Here is a 20,965-nt window from a genome sequence, read left to right as displayed (position 1 = left end):
ATATAAAACATGTTTAAAATAATGCTGTATAACCCAACTAGCAATTTTAGTTACGGCTACAACATTGTTTGACTATATTACTTTATTCAAGTAATAAATCGGTAACTGGTACCAAAAAAATATCTTATAAGTTTAAATAACTGCCAAGTAAAAAGTAGTAGTAAGAAATACTTAATAAGATACTTATAAGAATAACTTAATACTTGACTATATAGTAATTATTACTTTGCGGTAACTCTGATGGTAGCTGATACCTAATTACCTTTACAACGTCGTTACTATAAAGTAGAACATATTGGTCGGTGGGACGATTAAATGGGAACTTTTAAGTAAGCGCGATTACAAAGTTAAATTTCAAGTTCTTGCGTCTACATAGGAACATCAAAATATTACCACGCAGTAATACACTTTGAAGTAATATTATCAGTAACAAGACCGAAATAGTTACCCTTATTTCTTCTTTAAAGTAATATTTACCACCTTGGCTATTAAAGCAAATTACCTTTAAGTAATTATTTCTACTATGCAGTAAAATATACTTTATAGTAGCATTTTTTTGAAATAATTTACTTATTCCTAAGTCATTTTTACTTTGAAGTAACAAAAGAAACTTCTTGGTAACGCTAACAACAATTCGCCATATTTTTTTAAATTATTTGACTCCATTTTGTGAAAAGGTATTGCACGATTTTATGAATGTGTTAAAATCGGAATAATTTTATATTTTATGCAATTTTTATTAAATTATAGACTTCTTATATTCATAGGAGTAAAGAGGAGTGAAAAAATATATACCTTCTTTAAAAAATTAAATTGAAATATTTAGACTTGGTATATTTTTTTGTTAAAAGCCATTATTTTAATGAGGCGTTCTTTATTTTCGTCCTATATTGCCTATGTTTAACAGTAAAATTTGCTTCGTTTACATTTTTCCACTCCGGTAAGCGATAATATCAGCTATATTAAATACAATATGAAGTAGATTAACCCCGATACAACGCCATCACTTAGAATAAAGACGGACATATAAAATTATTTGTGTTGACAAAGAAAGAAAATCAAAATGTTTGCATAATATTGTCTCAGTAACTTCTTAGTAACTAGCACTGCACAATTACTACTTTATGATATCCCGAAAACCACTATGGGACGTTCAAAAGAAATTCCCGGGACGATAGAATTACGTATTTGCTACAGCAAAATCATTCCCAATTTTGGTAAAAAAGTGGTAACAGAACGGTGCCTAAACGGTTCCCGCGACTAGTAACCACAACTTTAAAGTATTCTTTATAATCGCGATTACGTAACTGTTGCCAAAAATGCTAGTTGGGAATGTTGAGACATTGTGAAATTAAGTCAAGGGTTGAAATATTGGCACTCAACCAAGCTTCAATAACAGCAATAATGTCGAAATCGTTCTCTTGATCTACAAATTCCTGAAGTTTTGTGAAAACATTGTAAGTTCAAATGAGTAGTTCTTAGAGAATTAGTCTTATTCCTATTAGTTATAGAAAAATCATCCATAAAAGAAAAACTGGGAATAGTAGATACCACACACTAAAAAAAATAACTCATGAAACCAATTTGGACAAGGTATAAAGTACAATAATTTTTTTCGGAAAAAATGGATCCCTATATTGATTTTTATCATCGTAGATAGTTTGTGAACCACCCATTTTCTTTGTTATGGCATTTACTTTTCGGATGAATCAATGAATGAATTCGGATGAATTAAAAAATAATAATTTTTGGAAAAACGCAATAAACTCAAAAAATTAGTTTTGCAACAATAAAATTTGCAATAATTGTTAATTATTTACTTAAATTTCAATAAAATAATAAAAATGATTGCAGCATCTAATTTTTTAATTCTACCGGAAAAAAATAAAAACGAAACTATATTTAAATGTTTATTACATATCGTGTACCTTGCGCAATGAAATTGTTAATTAACGAATGTTATACTCTTATACCTAGTTTGGTCTATATATGGTAGAATTATTTTGTATTTTTCCTGTAGATCACGAATCTATAGTCTGTATGAACGTACGAGGTATATTTAATTTGTTTTTACTAAATTAAGTTGCAAAATTACTTTTTTTTTGCAAACAAATTGTTTCAAATGCATTTTATGCAAAAAACCCAAGATTACTTTTTTAGATCTTATAACCAACTTTCTAACAAAGTATATTTATGTTTTTTTTCGTGAAATGCAACAATTCACCTTAACCCAGACATTACGGAATTAATTTTTGGAAAGAGAACATTAAAATTTTTATCAAAAATGGTTGATAATAGTTCCTACTAATCAAATTAAATCATTTTTATTTTATCCAATTTTTTTAAACCAGAATTTTTTTCAAAAAACTTGGGTCCTTTTAAAAGGTCGCTAGTAATATGGGGTACTAATAATACAACTAAAACTTTTTAAATCATTTATGAAGACAAAATATTCTATAGCATGTACTTAGGTTATACAGTATGGTACTCCTTAAAGCAATCCTTGGGATGCAGCCCGATGTCACATTTATCGTATCGCATCTAAACTGCACTTTCTTGCGACAATTGCCACATTTTGTTTGCTTCTCTTGATATATAATTAGATGGTCAATGCCATCATATCTAGAGGAGGCATGGGCATTATTTGATAATCTTGGGCGTCCCCTTTTTAAAGGTCTCTTATATCCAGGAAATTAGTGGCAATTGCTCTTCGGAATGTAAGTTGATTCATTTTCCCCCCTTGGAGTCGGTGAATTTGCCATGCATTCTGTACAAACTCACACTCAAACTCAAAAATGCTTTATTGTCAATATAAACATAGAAGTTGTAGACAAAGCCAATAGACTGTACAAGGTGGCCAAATAAGAATGCGAGGTACTGTATCTGGGAAACTATTCATCGTAGAAGCTTGCGATAAAAAAATTTATTACTAATGATGTGTATGTATTTAATTTGAAATAATACACAACCTTAATTTATGAGAGTATATTTTCGACTGGCCGGGAGATACAATAAATGCCGTAAATGCCGTCGGTTTCGAGCCGGCAAAAAAAAGGTAACAAATAATAATACAGCTATGCGGTGTAATGTAAATAAACAACGGATATGGAACACCCTCCCCCAATAACAAAAAGAAAAAAAAATCAACCAGTCAAACATCAAACCTAACTGTCTTCTAAACTAAGACACTTGCAAACGATCCGGCATTTTAATTTTGCTACGTCTACGCAACACACGTGTACCCGAATCACTTTCTAAATCAGATTTATCACTATCTGATAAAACCACCACTTCATCTTCACTAGAGCTAAAACTATTATTATCAATCGAGGTAGATCTTGGAATTATGGTTGTATTTGTCTTATTATGTTCAGGCTGAAATGTTACATAATTTTTTTTTAACTGGCTGAGATGCCTCTTCCATTTTATTCCATTATCTACCTCTATTACGTAAGTTCTTCGACCAAGAATATCTTGAACAACCCCTTGACACCACCTACTTTTGTCTGCATTTGGACGATAATCTTGAGCCCACACTTTTTCTCCAATACAAAATGATATGTCTCGAACCTTTTTAAAATTTTTCTCCATTTTATGCTGTTTATTTTTAATTACATTTTCGGTGGAAGGAAGCAATAAGTCAAATCTAGTGCGTAAAGAGCGACCAAAAATAATTTTGGATGGACATTCTTGAGTGGTTGTTTGAGGCGTATTGCGATATTGAAAAAGAAACGTATCTAAAATAAGTTGCAGATCAGTTTTATGATCTTTGTAACCTTTAATAAGCGCTCTTTTTAAAATTTTAACACCGGACTCCGCCAATCCATTAGTCTCTGGATGAAAAGGAGCACCCGTCTTGTGGATAATACCCAAACTCTCTAGAAAAGAACTAAATTCAACAGACATAAAAGTTTGTGCATTATCTGTAGCTATTTCTTTGGGCAATCCAAACTGAGAAAATAACTTTCTTAGAATTTGTATTGTTTTAGAAGAAGACATATTTTGCACAATAAAACATTCCAACCATTTGGATGTGGCGTCTTCAACAACTAAAAATGTTTTATTAAACAAAGGGCCAAAAAAATCTACATGCAAACGAGTCCATGCATTTTTAGGGCAATCCCACATTATCAAAGAAGGTTTAGGTGACTTATCCGCATACATTGAACAAATTTTACATCGCCGAGCAATATTTTCTATAGCCTCGTCGATTTTTGGCCACCATACGTATGAGCGAGCCAAAGCCTTCATTTTGACAATGCCAATGTGGGTTAAGTGTAGCTCTTCCAAAATACTCGTTTGAAAACTTGAAGGTACAATTAAACGATACCCCCACATTAAACAACCGTGTTCAATAGATACTTCGTTTTTTCTTATAAAAAACGGCTTAAGGTCTACAGAAGGACAAGTTTTAGGCCAGCCATTTTTAACATAAAAAAAAACTTTGCTAAGGATTGGATCTTTACCAGTTTGCTCTTTAATTTTCAAAAAATTTACTGGAAAATCGGAATTTTGAATATAATTTAAATATGACACTTTATCATTGTCACTTGATGAAAACACAATGGAACTACTATTATAATAATAGTGAATATTTTCAACACTAGTTCCTAGTCGAGATAAAAAATCCGAGTAATTCTTTTTTGTGTTGACGTATTTAATTTCAAAGTTAAATGATGATAAAATATACGCCCACCTTTGTAGGCGATTAGCTGCAAAAACCGGTAGCCCCTTTTTATCTCCAAAAATGGCTAAAAGGGGCTTGTGATCGGTATACAAGGTAAATTTTGTCCCATACAAAAATTGAAAAAATTTTTTTACTCCAAAAATGATGGCTAGAGCCTCTTTCTCAATTTGTGAAAAACCTAATTCGCTTTTACTTAATAATCTGGAAGCAAAAGCGATTGGCCTCTCAGAACCGTCTGGATAAAAATGACTAATAATCGCTCCAAGCCCTACACTGCTAGCATCCACCAAGAGTTTAATGGGTATTTTGGGATCAAAATGAGCCAGAACCGATGGAGAAATTAACATTTCCTTGATTTTAGAAAAACTATTTTGACATTCTGTACTCCATTCCCAAGGAACGTTTTTTTTTAACAAATTATATAAGGGGAAGAGTATTGTTGATGCGTTTGGTAAAAATTTAACATAATAATTTACCCCCCCTAAAAATGATTTCAGTTCTGTAATATTTGAAGGATTTTTAGTTTTAATGACGGCTTCTACTCTTTCTTGGGTCTTATGTAGCCCAAATTTATCGATTCGATGGCCCATGTACGTCAAGGAGTCTTGCATAAAGCTGCATTTGTTTTTTTTTACTTTAAGGCCGCATTCACTTAATTTTGTAAAAACCCGTTCTAACCTCTCTAAATGTTCAAGGTCATTTTTTCCCGTTATTAAAATATCATCAAGAAACGCTATAACGCCCGGTATACCGTTAAATAGTTGTTCCATAATAACTTGAAATATGGAGGGTGCACAATGAATGCCAAAGGGTAGCCTCTGATAAGAAAATAAACCTCTATGTGTAGAGATTGTCACCAACTCTGTAGAATTTTCATCCAGAAGAATTTGCTGGTATGCCTCTGACAAATCGATTTTTGAAAATTTTAAACCCCCTTCCAGCCGACTAAATAAATATTCTATTCGCGGAAGCGGAAACTGTTGAAATTCCAGTTGTGGATTCAAGGTTACCTTAAAATCTCCACAAATTCTTAGACCACCATTTTTCTTCAATATGGGAACAATAGGGGTGGCCCATTTAGAAAATTCTGTCGGAATTAATACCTTATTTTTAATTAAACGATCTAATTCTTCGTCAATTTTTGGCTTAAGCGCGATTGGAACAGGACGTGGTTTAAAAAATCGCGGAATAGCATTTTCCTTTAACTTAAGGGTTACTTTAAACTTGTTGAAAGTGCCCAGAGTACCATCAAAAATTTGACCAAAATGTTTTAATAAATATTGAAGCTTGGTCTCCGAATTTACGTATAACAACCTATTACTATTGTTACTATCTATTTTACATAAACCAATGTTCAACATTTTTAAGCCGTTACGCCCTATTAATGGAGGTCCTCCATTTTTAATGACATATGTTTTTAAAATGTAATTGTTGTCGTCATAGATAATATTTAGGTTAAGATAACCTAAGGGGTTAAATGATACACCCACATAATCTTTAAGAGACAGATCATTACGAATCAAATTATATTTTGTAAAATAATGTTTATACAAATTTTCAGAAATAGCCGCATGAGCAAATCCAGAATCAATTTCAAAATCAAATTGTAAACCGTCAATTAATAGCTTAATAATTATAGGCCTTTCGTTACCTTTAGAATTATAACGCAACTTATTATAATATGATGAAGAATTACTCTTAATGTTAAAGCACATCTCGTCATTCTCATCAGATGAGTCTTGCAAAAGGTTTTCTTGCAAAAAATTATGACCTGATAGCTTCTTGCACATAGGTGCCAAATGGCCTTTGATTCCACATTTGTGACAGAAACAGCTACGATAAGCACAGTTAGAAAAAACGTGATTTGCACGCCCACACACCGAACATTTTGGTAGAGCCGGTTTTTCTTGATGGTCTCTTTTAACAGTATATTTAGATTTTGACTTACCCCGATTTTGACGAGAAGTACCTGGATTTTGATTATAATATATTTCCTCTAGTTCTGTTTTAATCGGGGCCTGAGACTCCTTGGATACGCGCTTTTCATGATCAGCGACCGCAGACTCCTTTGCCAAAGCAATTTTTTCCATAAACTGAAACGTACAGTCCCTACTGATGGCATTTTCTTCAAACAAACGATCGGAAAAACGCACGTCATTAATACCGATCGCAAAAATATCTCTCATTAGCGTACTGAGAGTTATTGTAGCCTCAAATCCGCAATTACTCACTAAATTTTTTACACGAGCTGCCCAATCACACACTTTTTCACCGGGCTCTCTTTGAGCAGAGTAAAATTTACTTCTCTCCGAAAAATAGGACCGCACTGGAGCAAAATGCTTTAATAACAATTTATCCAAATCCTGGAATTTCACTTCCGGTGGCGTTTTCGGTACACACAAATTTCTTAACAACACGTAACAATCTTCATTTAATGTATTTAGAAGAGTCGCACGCATTTTATCGTCCTCCGTTATACCATTTGCCACGAAAAACTGTTTTAGCCGCTCGGAAAATATCGCGTAATCCGACTTTTCCGGATCAAACGTACTTAAATTTCCGAGAAAAGATGACATTTTCACCGACTACTTTTAGCAATTTAGGTCCGTAAGATCGACTGCGCCAATGATGTGTATGTATTTAATTTGAAATAATACACAACCTTAATTTATGAGAGTATATTTTCGACTGGCCGGGAGATACAATAAATGCCGTAAATGCCGTCGGTTTCGAGCCGGCAAAAAAAAGGTAACAAATAATAATACAGCTATGCGGTGTAATGTAAATAAACAACGGATATGGAACAACTAAAATGGCCAAGAGAATGACCTGGAAAATATTTTCAAGTTTCTAAAATGGCCGCTAGGGGGCGCAACTGCAATCTTGAATCTAGAAAACTGATGTTTCTGTAAATTTTGCTGGATTAACCTAACAAAAAAATAGCTGATTATTAAAGTAGAGACTAATCCGAACCTTTTGTATTTGAATAGTTTTGCTGTATCTCTAAAAATAAAGTGGTGGGGGGTGTTCAAAAGTTGGCTTAAAACACACCCTGTATACTAAAAACGCCTTAGTCGATTTTATCAAACTTGGGCTAGTTGAAAAGAGCTATTATTAAGCTACGAATATTATTATATTTCATGTTTTTTTAGTTTTACATCTCGCCGCTAGAGGGCTTTTTCGGCTTTCTGACACAAATGACTAATTTTCTCAAAAAACTTAAATGCGTTGATATGATTTTTTTTTCATAGAAAAATAGCTAAATGATGTCTAAATAATCTTGCGAAAACAGCAACTCGATATCTTGTTCCTAACCTAAAATATAGGCCAAAGAATATTTTATACCCTTAAATTTTAATTTTTTTATACTAATTATTTTGGAATTTTTTAAAATTCACTACTTTGGAAAACAAAATTTACCATTTTTGAAAATATTACCTAATATCACTAAAAGGTTATATATTCACTATGGATATAATACGAAAAAAATAATTATTAGAAAGCAGGCCATGGAATGCAACAAAACAAATGTCTTCTCAAATTATAAACATTCCTCAAATTGTCAATAGTAAGTTGTCAAAAGTTTTACGTTAGTTGAGCACTTTTTGTTTTCGCAAAATGCGTTTTACGAACGATGAAGCTGTTGATATGCTTGCGGTTTATTTTGAATGTCTTCAAAATGCTGCAGTAGCAAAAAGAGTTTATGCTGCTCGATATCCAAATCGAAGTCCTTGCGATATTAGATTTTTTCCCCGATTAGTGGCGAACTTACGAGCCAATGGTAGTTTTCGGCCTAGGTTTCAACGGCCAAGAATTAGAAGAAATGTGGACAATATTAACAACGTACTGGGATATATTGAAGGAAATCCTCATGTTAGCACAAGAGCATTATCCCTTGAATTAGGCATATCAAGAACAACGATTCAAAATATTTTGAAGGACAACCGATGAAGCCACATTTAATAGTGACGGTAGAGTATGCATAACATGCATTATTGGTCTGCAGAAAATCCGCATTGGTTGCGTGAAGTTCAGCACCAAGGGCGCTGGAGTTTAAATGTGTGGTGTGGTATACTTGGAGGCAACATTATTGGACCATATTTTTTTGAGCAATCTCTAAATGGCAATGTTTTTTTCGACTTTTTGGTAAATCAATTACCGTTGTTGCTGGAAGATGTGCCACTGGAAGTCCGGCAAAATTTGTTTTTGCAGTTAGATGGTTGTCCAGCACATTTTGCTAGGAATGTGCGAGAGCATATTAATAACATTTTTCAACAGCGGTGGATTGGAAGAGGAAGCCTGTTTCCATGGCCTCCGCGATCCCCAGACTTAACCTGTCTTGATTTCTAATTATGGGGGCGGTTAAAGGACATTGTATTTCAGACTCAGCCTACGACTAGAGAAGATATGAAAAACCGCATTCGTAATGCAATACATACCATACCGAGAGCCGAAATTGAAGCTGCAGTTCTATCTACCGATGGGAGGCTTCAGCAATGCATAGAGCGTGATGGTCAGCATTTCGAGCATTTACGGGGGCATTAAAACCCTTTCTATTTAAAATCGGTCCTTTATAGGGCCACAACTTACATTATAAAAGAAATTCGAAATAAATTATTTTGTAGTTTTTATAAATATTAAGGGATTTCCATATAAAATTTTCTTTGAAGATATTAAGATGCGGTTTTCCCAAGCATATTTAGGCGTCATTAAGCTATTTTTTTGTATAAAAAAATTTATACCATTGCATTTAAGTTTTTTGAGAAAATTAGTCATTTGTGTCAGAAAGCCGAAAAAAGCCCTCTAGCGGCGAGATGTAAAACTAAAAAAACATGAAATATAATAATATTCCTAGCTTAATAATAGCTCTTTTCAACTAGCTTAAGTTTGATAAAATCGGCTAAGGCGTTTTTAGTATACAGGGTGTGTTTTAAGCCAACTTTTGAACACCCCCCACCACTTTATTTTTAGAGATACAGCAAAACTATTCAAATAAAAAAGGTTCGGATTAGTCTCTGCTTTAATAATCAGCAATTTTTTTTGTTAGGTTAATTCAGCAAAATTTACAGAAACATCAGTTTTCTAGATTCAAGCAGTTGCGCCCCCTAGCGGCCATTTTAGAAGCTTGAAAATATTTTCCAGGTCATTCTCTTGGCCATTTTAGTAATAACTTTTTTTATCGCAAGCTTCTAAGATGAATAGTTTCCCAGATACAGTACCTCGCATTCTTATTTGGCCACCCTGTACATTAAAGGAATAAAAACGAGAAACTAATTTAAAATAAAATAAAATTATATATCATAATATATAATCATTAAAAAATTCACCTAAACTATAGTACGCTTTACTAGCAAGAAATATTTTCGTCCTTGTACGTAGGCTTACGTAGCCATATCAATACAGTGAGAAAAGAGAGGAAAGTACCATTTCTTTCCTCGGATTGAGATTCTATATAGTCCGATGTTTTGATCAGACCGATCAACTCCGCCCATGTTTGCATTACTAGCTATAGATACAACATTATTGTCATTCCACTTACATACAAATATTTTGGAAGCATTAGACATACCATAGGAGCTTTCAAACTTTGATGATGGTATAGGACATAAACCAAGCCTATTTTCTCTAATAGTACCTGTAGCTTTTACACCTCTCTGAGTGAGTATGTCTAATAATGGAAGGCTCGTAAAAAAATTATCAAAGTAAAAATGAAAATTTAAGTTTACTTTTGATGTATATAGAGTATCAGCAAATCGTAAAATTACACCAGGGCCTAATCCCAAGACTTTATAGGATTGAGCAGGCTGCTGAATAAATGAGCCCTGATATGGTTCAAACCATGCTACATAACCTAGTCTGGTTGAATAGGTTTTCCGCGTATAAACTGCTTGGTTGGTGTCATCCAACCAAGCAGTTATATGTAAACCAAGTAGTTATATGGGCGTCATCCAATCCATATCCATAGCCTCATCAATACAGTAATTTTCTTCATTCGGAGAAAATAACATAAAACGCTGATTTAAAGCATTGAAGAGAGGCTTCATTTTAGAAAATGTATCATTTTTATTGAGATCATTATTATTACAGCAATGAATGTTTTTCATTATATTTGTAAATCTATCACGAGACATTGCGGAAGCAATTAATTCATTATGAGAGTCGTTAGTAGTCTCCCAATACATAAATCGTTTTGATACTCTAACGTAGCCACTATCATCAAAATACCAATGAAGCACTGTATTTTATCAACGCTTATATCTGCAGGACGGTTATTTTGGCTGCAATAATTATTAGTATAGAGATGCAAGAGATGTAAAACATCATTATCCAAAAATAGTTTAAATAGATTGAAAGGAGAAATATTATTTGGAGGTTCGACTGGGTTTAAAAAATTAGGAAAATTGTTAAGAGCAGCATTGTTTGTCCATGAAAAAGATTTGGCTGGTGTTATAATCTTCCTTTGGGCTTTCGTAACATTTGAAACAAATTGCCACAAAGTACTGGGAGAGGAACATCCTCGTCGTCTGAATCGGAGTTTTCACAACTTTTGTTTGAATTCATGATTTTGGACAGGTGCTCGAAGTTGACTTCCGGGTAAATTATTTATATCTACCAAGTCCTCTTCATCTGAATCTTCATCGGTATGGTACTTGTTTGCAGTTTCGGGTGGAAAAATCACTAATTCTACAGGCGTATCATCTTCGTCAATATAGGCATTCTCAGTCTCGATTAGAAGCTCATGTAAAGTGAGTGGTTTTTTATAGCTGAAATGAAAATATAAACATAAGTAAATATACATACATATTATACAATCTTTGGTTACCAATATCATTTTTTAATAATTGGGTAACAATTTAAAAAAAATGCAAATTTATAAAAAATATCTATAATTTCACAAAGACATAAAGTATTACCCTCCAAAAAACAAATAATTATCATTCTTTTATTATATATACTGCATACCTATTAGATGCTCAAATTACTAGCGTCCTTTAAAACAGCCACCTGTTTCTAGAATATTCCTACAAGTTCCGGAAATACAATTCAACAGGTATATCAGTCACTCCATCTTTCGGGCGGTAGCTGTAACATGAAATACAGCATTCTGTATAACGTACTTTTAAAAGGACGCTAGTAATATTTGGGTTAAAAGTGAGAAATAAGAAATGCAGAAGAAACGTTTGTTACTTACTGCATGCAAATTTAAATTTTTGTGCATAATTTAAATAAATGTTAAATTTTATTTATGTTGATTACTGAAAAAAAAGGTTTATTTGAAATGGATTGCTATACAAGACATTATAATTAAAATATCGTTATTCAAACAGTACAGAACGTTCATTTGTCTTTGAAAAATATTTATTGAAAACTTTACAATTATCTTCTATTTATGAATTTCAAAAATTGGGACTTATTATTAGGACTTTTTTTAATATCCTGAAACGGGTGTACTCACGTACTTGCAGTATATCCACCCTCTAACCTTTGACGTCGCAGGGTATCCATCAACCCCCTTACTATTTCTTTGTACAGTTATAGGAAAAAAAGTTAACAAAATGCCTCGGGCGCCACTCTAAGTAATTAAAGGAGCTTAGAGTCCCCTCTAGCCTCTCGGGTAAGCCTTTAGACAGTGGAGAAACCAGGTAGAGATTAAAAGTAAACTGTCCAGTTATAATGAGATCTTATTGCTCTTAATCTTTATTATTACAAATACTAATAAGTAACGGGTTTGGTTGCTTAAAACTAAATGAACAAAAGTGTCCTTAAAATCTAACAATACCCATTACCAATTTCTATGATTAAGCACAGGCAGTTATTTGGGAAAATGTACCGGAAAATTCGGCACTCTATTAATGACGCAAAATAGTATGATTTAAGGGACGGGGTTAAGATGTTTTGTACAAGCAGTTACGGATGACATTCGTTAAGCAAGGCCGGAAACTCAACACCAATCAAGCGAAGCAATCTCAATCAATCGGTCAACATTTACCTCTGCTCTGTTGCTGTACGGATAGTAGTTATGTCATCACGGACTCGGGTATTACTTGTCTCTCACCACTTTGAGAAGCCAAGTAATAATTAATAAACGCGGCTACTGCCTGCCCTACAGAACACGAAGAAAGATAGTGTCCAAGCAGTAGTTTTCATTAATCAAACAATTAAACGGAACGGTACGGCCGCAGACAGAGCAGAAAATAAAAAGTCAATAATAAAAATTATCAATTAAATACAAAATAAATCCGCAGTGAGTGTTTCTCTGGTTGCAAACAACAGTGTAACTTTTCGCGAACGGAACTAATGAAACGTTGGTTTAATCACCCGTTTACTACCTGCCCTACAAAACACGAAGAAAGATAGTGTCCAAACCACAGTTTTAAAAGTTCATAAAGCGGAACGGAATCAATATGAATATTCTAATAATTAATCACAGACAAAAACTCACAGCGGACAATTAAAATACCACCGTCTTCCAAGCTTGTAAAAATGGAAACTAAAATACCGTAACGCGGATAATTTTACGATTATTTTATCAATATATCCCGCTTACTACCTGCCCTACAAAACACGAAGAAAGATAGTGTACAGGTAGTAATTTAACAAAAACGCGCTGCTGCCTGCCCTACAAAACAGGAATTTGGATGCCGACGACTCACGAACATCCTCGGAACCAATCGTGGGATAAAAATGCAATTGGAAAAACTTAATAAAAATAGAGTTTTTCCTCATGAAAACGGTACAGATTTATAGGCCATGACCTTATATGATAAAAAAACTTAGTTTCAGCTCTCAAAACCGGGTATTTCTAGGTGACAACAGCGGGGCAAAAGCTGGCCACATGTGTACAAGAAAACCGGCTTTTCAGGAAAACCGCGGGAAACTGAATCATGATTTATATTATATTTTGCCACACTGGGCATGCCCCTTCATTTAACAGGGCTTCCCAAGGTAGGTAAACCTTGAAACTTGCAAAATAGAACATGTAAACATTGCAACAGCATGAAAGGAAAATTTCATGAAAATAACCGGAAAACTGGAAGCATAGTGATGAAAACCCTCTCAGTTTTAGACATTTGTGGTTCTTTATTATCCTAAGAATAACCAGGGCTGAAAACAATAAGGCCAGAGACTACAACATAGTCAACGGAGAACTAGTCATAACCTATAAGAAATCAAACCTTTCCATGATACTATCAGACTAGAAACCTCTTTAAGTTGGTTTCTTTATGTATGTTTACAATTATAAACCCCTCATCTCACAGGTAAAGCTTAAAATGTATCTTTTTGTTATGTAAATTATAAATTTAGAGGTTAAAATGTTAACGGAGCAAACTTATCTAAGTTGTCTTATAAAAGACTGCCTGGGCTTACCCTTATTACTATAAAATAAAGACAAAATCTTGTAACTTCGTTACAATCCATGTTAAAAAAAAAGTCCTTTATTTATTTTTTTCTATTTGCATACTATAATTTCCGACTCATTCATTTCCTACTAGATACATAGGTCTGAGTTTCAGAAATTAAATAAAAACTTAAAAGTTATATAATCAATATTAACAGTAATGTACGTTTGTCAAAACTTAAATAAAATGTAAAAAATTATCCAAATTCCACAACGTATAAATTTTCTAAAAATTTTATAAAATAGAATTTATACATTCTTAATGTCAATTACAAAGTATTAATGTCAATAAATATGTAATAAAATCACCAAGGAATTAACATATTTTTTAACTGAAAACAACTACATTTCTATGTTTTATACGCTCAAATATGAATATCGAGTACTTTTTAGTTGCTATATAATTTCCGATTATTACTATGAACTTGCATTTAATGAAAAATACACTAGTATACTTAGATATACGTAGTTTCTTAGTAGATTGAAATATCTACAGAAAATTGTTTTTTTTTTTCATAAAATGCATTTTGAACAATTTATAATTTTTTTAAAAATACAAATGAAAAGTATGTATGATAGAAAGTACTTTTGAATAGCTTATTCAAAAATATATAGATTATACGAATTTCAATGCGCAAGGTACACGATATGTAATAAACAATGAAATATAGTTTCTTTTATATTTTTTTCCAGTAGAATTTATTGGTGGAATCACTTTTCTTATTTTATTAAAATTTACATATGATTTTAAATATTATTGTTACGAAGCTATTTTTTTGGGTTTATTGCATGCTTAGCTGTGATACAAACCCCCATGAGATCTTATTTAAAGATCTGAAGAGATTATGCAGTTATGGTCAAAAAAATAAGAGTAAAGTAGTTGTTCATGCATAATTTAAAAAAACTCATTATTGTTGTATGTTATTTACTTAACAATTATTTTGTTTAAAGGCGGGAAGAGTATTAAACAAACATAAAACAATAAAATTTAGAATATTAATCATTTTATCAGTGTAACAAAATAAAAATATTTTATTCTAATAATATAAGTGGACAAAAAAAAATAGGATGCTAAAAAATATTTTTTTTTAAGCAACTAAACATTTTGTAATCCTTAGTATTTCATAGCATGACCTTTGTTCTTCAAAACAGCATTTCTTCTAGGCATAGAGTCAATTAACTTTCGGCATTCTACGGTGACAGAATACCAAGCTTTTTTAATTTTCATCATAAAACATTTTTGTTTGAAATTTTCTTGCCCGCAACTCTATTTTTTGGCATTCTCCAAAGGTTCTCAATCGGGTTTAAATCAGGCGATAGAGATAGTCAATTTAAAAGTGTAACATTTTTACTGCTAAACCACTTCTTTACGATATTTGCAGTGTGTTTAGGGTCGTTGTCTTACTGGTAAACCCATCTGAGAGGCATATTATTCTGCATAAGGTAGCATGACAATCTCTACAATGTTTAAGTAGATTTCTTTACATGAAAAATTGAACCCACACCATTATAAGAAAAACAGGCTCATATTTATTGAGGCTGTTTTTTTTGAGCGGCGAAAGTTTGATATTTTCCTCACCATGCTTCACAGTACCTGTCTATGCATGGTATGTCTAGGATGGTATTCTTGATTTTTATTCCGATCCAAATAAATCTATTTTTGTTTCATCCGAAAAAAAGAATGTTCTCCAGTTAGTACGGTCCAAATTTTGTCTAGAAAATGCAATTCTTAACATTTTTTTACTGAGAAAAGGTACTCTTTTATGAAGATTCATTGCCTCCAGGCGTCTCCTTAAGGTTCTTGTACTAATATTCAATTTTAAATTTCTTTTTATTGCAACAGATGTCAAAAATGATACCTCACATGCCATTTTATTAAGATATTCCGATGTTTTTCTTGGACGTTTCTGGCGGTTTATTTATTACATGTTGCTCCTTTAAAACTTTGAAGATTAAACAAGATGACCTTTTAAAAACATTACAAATAAACGCGTAACTTTTATTTTCATTTTGTAACTGAATTATTAAGCGCGTTTCTTTGGGAGTAGAATGTTTTGCGCGACCCATTATTGAAATTGTATGCCGTTTACTTTTTTTAATTTAATCTTTCTAATTAAGTTTAAAAACAGATCCGATCACAACAAGAGCTTAAAGACAACTTTTAATAATATTTACATTTAAAGATAACAAGAATATCGAACGTAAATGGTGTTACTCTTATTTTTTTGACCAAAAGAATTTATTTACAGAAAGAATTTGTGAGATAAGAAAGTGCTAGACATTTCAATTAATATAAAAATAAGATCTTGGGTTCTTGGAAATATAGTGTGAAATGCAGGAAATAGATAATAAAATCGAATGAGTGAATATAAAGTAAGAAAAATTGGATTTAATCGGCGCGAAGCGATACGCACAAGTCTCTTACCTGATAAGGCTTCTAAATCGGACTTGGGTACTGGAATGGCGATTACTCAATTCATCACCCACACACGATTAATCAAGTATTTGGGTTGCAATCCAGAAATTAGTGGTTCCGCAATCTCAACGCGGATGGTACCGTCACTTATCACACCGGAGTCCGTTCTCGTTCTCTTTGCCCACTCAAATTGAGGTTGCCAAGTTTATCACTTATGGGCATGCTCGATGCGAAAAAAGACGATCTGTGCGTATATTTACAAGAAATTATACAGAGCGATACTGTATATTAGATGCGATAAAAAAGTAAGATTATTTTGCATTATTATTTTGAACATAGATATGTGCTGAAATTAATATTTATTATAAGGTTGACATGCATTTATTTTAAATGTTCTACCCATTCAATAGTCTCCAATCATTTACCAAGAAAAAATAAAATAAAATAGAGATTTTTAAACATAGTGTTACCATACCATTTACCATTATACATCTTGTCTAAAAAATTGAACTATTTTAGTAATTATTCTAATACTCTTATTTTTTTGGCCGCCCATTGAATTGTATTGTAATAAAGCTCGACTAACCCATAAGTTAGCACAAAGGAGGATAAAATGGAATGCTTAGCTCAGCCCGCAGCCATAAAAGCAGTACATCGAGAACTCGTGCGCGCGATAATGCCAACTAGGCTCTTTGTCAACATTTTTCTGTTCAGGTACTTTTTTCTAACTTTCTTGTTGCAGCATAAGTACAATTGCATAATTGTACTTATGCTGCAACGGCAATTGGATAATACTGAGGAAAGTACAAGGAAGTAGGAAGGAAATATCAGGAAAATAATAAACAAATGAAACGTCATTGGTAACAATTTTATGCTTGGAAAACGTTCGAAGCATAAAATTGTTACCAACAAAAATTAAGTATGTCAATAAACAGCGTATAAAAATAAAAAATTATATAAAAATATTAAAGAAAGAAAATAAAATAAGAAGTTACATGGGAGCAAACCAAGCTATTTTTTATAGCAAGTTTTTTTTAATTTATCTGACAAGTAGATTCCATAACAAAGAAAATAAGTGGTTAACGAACCTTCTGAGATTAAAATAAAAATCAGTGTAGGCATCGATTTTACAAAAATTCTAATTTTTTGAATATTTTAATATAAAAAAAATTGTGGTTATTTGGGATACTAAAACAAAAAATTGTAATAATTTTCACAAAAATCGAAAAATTTTCTAAAAATTAAATATTTAAAACTGAAAACTCGATTTTCCTTGTTTTTATTGGAAATTTCGAGATTTTGTCGATTCGATGTCGATTTTATTAAAATTAACCGCCAGCACTTGTTTTTTAAAATTTATTCCAAAATCGATCTGTATTAATTTACGATAGTATTGTAAATCGGCAAATTGTTCTTAATTAAATTATCTCGCTTTTTAGGTTGGCATGTGTTCAAAGATTAAAAATTACTATAAAAGAAAAGCGGCCAAAGATAGCGGACCACCCACTTATAAATACGGGGAAACTGCTTACGCGCACACCTCACCATTTCTGGGCATTCTGCATCCTGGACAATCCATCCAGGCCATTGAGAACAATATGTACCGGGCGCCTATTTATAACCATAACGTCCTCTCGACTGGTAAACTGCTAAAAGTAAGACTCTCTCAAAAGAAAAAAACTAAGAATGTCTTATTACAGATTTTCTTGTGATACGTACCAGACAACAATATTACATCAGAGAAATCGACGCTCTCTTTACCGCAGGCCAAGAGTGTCCTCTCTACGAGGTCCCAGGACCAAACTCCAAAAGGGCCAATAACTTCGTTAGGGATTTCCTACAAGTATTTATTTACAGACTTTTCTGGAAAAGTCGCGACACCCCGCGTAGGATCAAAATGGACGACATTAAGAAGGCGTTTCCCTCGCACTCGGAGAGCAGCATTAGAAAACGGTTAAAGTTGTGCGCGGACTTCAAAAGAACCGGACTAGACTCGAATTGGTGGGTGATCAAGCCGGAGTTTCGGCTGCCCAGCGAAGAAGAAATCAGGGCGATGGTATCCCCCGAGCAATGCTGCGCCTATTTTAGTATGGTCGCCGCGGAACAACGGTAAGTTGTTGTTTTAATAATAAATAGGATTTTCAATTCAAACACAACTGCTTCATCACATTTTTAAGAAATTATCAGATTTTTGCTCAGCTTATGATGAAAATAGTGTCTTTTGACCATCATTTCCCAACTTTAACTAACTATCCTGGAAAAGAAAATTACTTCACTGTTTGGCAAGTGATTTCAAATGTTAGCGTATCTAATTTAGATTTCAAAATGGTAAGATACTTTCTAGATTATTGGTTCAATAAGGGTGTATTTTCTTTTTAGTACATAGTCAAACGTACGCTGCTACTCTAAGCTAAGTTAAGAATTGTACAATCAAAATAAATGAATAAAAAAAATTGAAAATAATTGAAATAAATCTTTATTAGAGTCACAAAAAATGCTTAAATTGTATGCCCTCATTAAATTTTTTCCTATCGCTAATCTATTATGGTGCATGCTGTAATTAATTATATTCCGTGGTTTAATTTAAACTTAGCATGTCATTGGGCCTCAAAAGCCATAACTATTTAAAATTAAACTTGATGAGACGCCATAAATTAATTACTTTTACATACAAAAAATTAATAAAACAATAAAACAATTTCAAGAAAATAATAGATATGTCAATTTGTTGCCGCCTTCTATAAAATATTAAGTTTTAGGTTTTAAAAAATCCGCATTTTAAATATTCCTATTTTTTATAAAAATGAGAAGGTTTAGGCATAGTAAAGATCTTTTCGAATTCGAAAAAGAATTTATTGTCACATTTATTGGTGATATAAAATACAGGGTGTTCTATTTAAATTAAGCAACTTACTGCCTTGTACAAATTTAAACCTAATTTTTGAATGTCCTGTCTAAAATGGTAACTTTTCAAAACTTTTTAATCTTTTAAAAAATTATTGACTTTTCAACATTATTAGTCTGAAAATTATTAGTCTGCAATTATCTCTGTGATAGGTGTCTCAAGATAGGACCAAATATCTATATGACGAAATTTTGTTGTTTTTTTGTTGCATATTCTTTACTATTTGTGTCTACAGGGTGTTTTAAATTCGACCCTCAAGATCTTGGAATCTATATGAGATGGTATACACGTTCGGCGGTTGAAAAATTTCGAATATGATTTTTGCGTAATGTGTAAGAAGGAGACGGAGTAGAGCGAGAACAAACTTGGCTCCACCCTGGGCGACTATCGCGTCGTCGTTGCGCTTACCAGTCCGGTTAAAGTTCGGTTGCAATTCCTCGCATACCTATGTACGATCATGTTTACAATTTATTTCAACCTTTGGTGCGAAGACGGATACAGTAATAAAATAAAAATGGTTTTCACTGTTGATCAAAAGATTAATATCATTAAATGGTATTGTCATGCGGATAGTGCAGAAGAAGTTGTCGGCCGTTTTATATTTGCATATCCTGATCAGCAAGTCCCTACTGCTAAAACAATTTATAATATCTGGCATAAGTTTGAGCGACGGGATGTGTAAATCGGTGTGCAAAATATTCTAGTGGCGATCAGGAACCTCGTCGAACACCTGACACTAGAATTGAAAAGGAGGTCAAGGTGTGTGCTTCTGTGGAAGTAAGTGAACCTTGTTCTAGCTCCCAAATTTCTGAAGAACTTGATATTCCAAGTCGTACAGTGCGTGATATTTTGAAAAGAAATTAGTACAAAGCCTATAAAATTAAAAACACTCAAGAAATTCTTCCAGAAGATCAAATAAAACGCTTGGAGTTTTGTGAAACCTTAAGAGAAAAAATTGATCAAAATGACGACTTCACAAGTAATATTTTATTTACAGACGAGTCATCTTTTTCTCTTCTAGGTCGACATAATTCTTCAGTCGTGAGATATTGGTCTCGGGAAAATCTACATTTAAGTGTACCATTACGAACTCAATACCCGCAAAAGGTAAATGTTTGGGCTGGTATTTTAGCCAATCACATTGTAGGGCCTTTTTTATTGATGGTACCTTAAACTCTGAGAGATATTTACTTTTATTGCAACAAAATATTATACCCGCTGTACGAAATTCGGATGTTAATTTTGAGGAAATTTGGTTTCAACAAGACGGATGTCCCGCTCACAACGCTAGACAAGTGCAAGACTATTTAACAAACACTTTTCCCGAACGTCTTATTTCCACAAGAGGTACCATACCATGGCCTCCGCGATCTCCAGATCTGAAGCTTTGCGACTACTTCTTATGGGGCTATTTGACGGAAATTCTTTACCAACACCGACATGAAAGAGCCGTTAATTTGGACGAATTGCGACTTAGAATTATTAATATTTCTAAGTCCATTACACCTGAAATGTTAGCCAATGTACGTAGAGAATTTTACGACAGGTTGGGATACC

The 20,965-nt window shown here is 32.9% G+C and overlaps 1 protein-coding gene and 1 long non-coding RNA gene across 3 annotated transcripts in view; one reads left to right on the top strand and one right to left on the bottom strand.

The window, feature by feature from the left end:
• Positions 1–20,965, top strand: part of LOC126736596 (transcription initiation factor TFIID subunit 1) — a 57,920-nt gene that overhangs the window by 7,989 nt on the left and 28,966 nt on the right. For both annotated transcript variants that reach the window (XM_050441030.1, XM_050441039.1), the window contains 2 exons: positions 17,943–18,144; positions 18,204–18,612. In XM_050441030.1, the coding sequence (XP_050296987.1) occupies positions 17,943–18,144; positions 18,204–18,612 (611 nt within the window). The remainder of the gene's footprint in view (positions 1–17,942; positions 18,145–18,203; positions 18,613–20,965) is intronic.
• LOC126736729 (uncharacterized) lies at positions 10,336–16,656 on the bottom strand. Its single transcript, XR_007660746.1, has 3 exons — positions 16,513–16,656; positions 11,651–11,770; positions 10,336–11,451 (listed from the first exon to the last, which is right to left on the bottom strand). It is a non-coding gene; the product is annotated as an uncharacterized LOC126736729 (long non-coding RNA).

The sequence above is a fragment of the Anthonomus grandis genome, chromosome 1 (genome assembly GCF_022605725.1).
Source record: "Anthonomus grandis grandis chromosome 1, icAntGran1.3, whole genome shotgun sequence".
In the NCBI taxonomy this organism is placed as follows: domain Eukaryota; kingdom Metazoa; phylum Arthropoda; class Insecta; order Coleoptera; family Curculionidae; genus Anthonomus; species Anthonomus grandis.
This window is presented reverse-complemented; position numbering and strand designations above follow the sequence as displayed.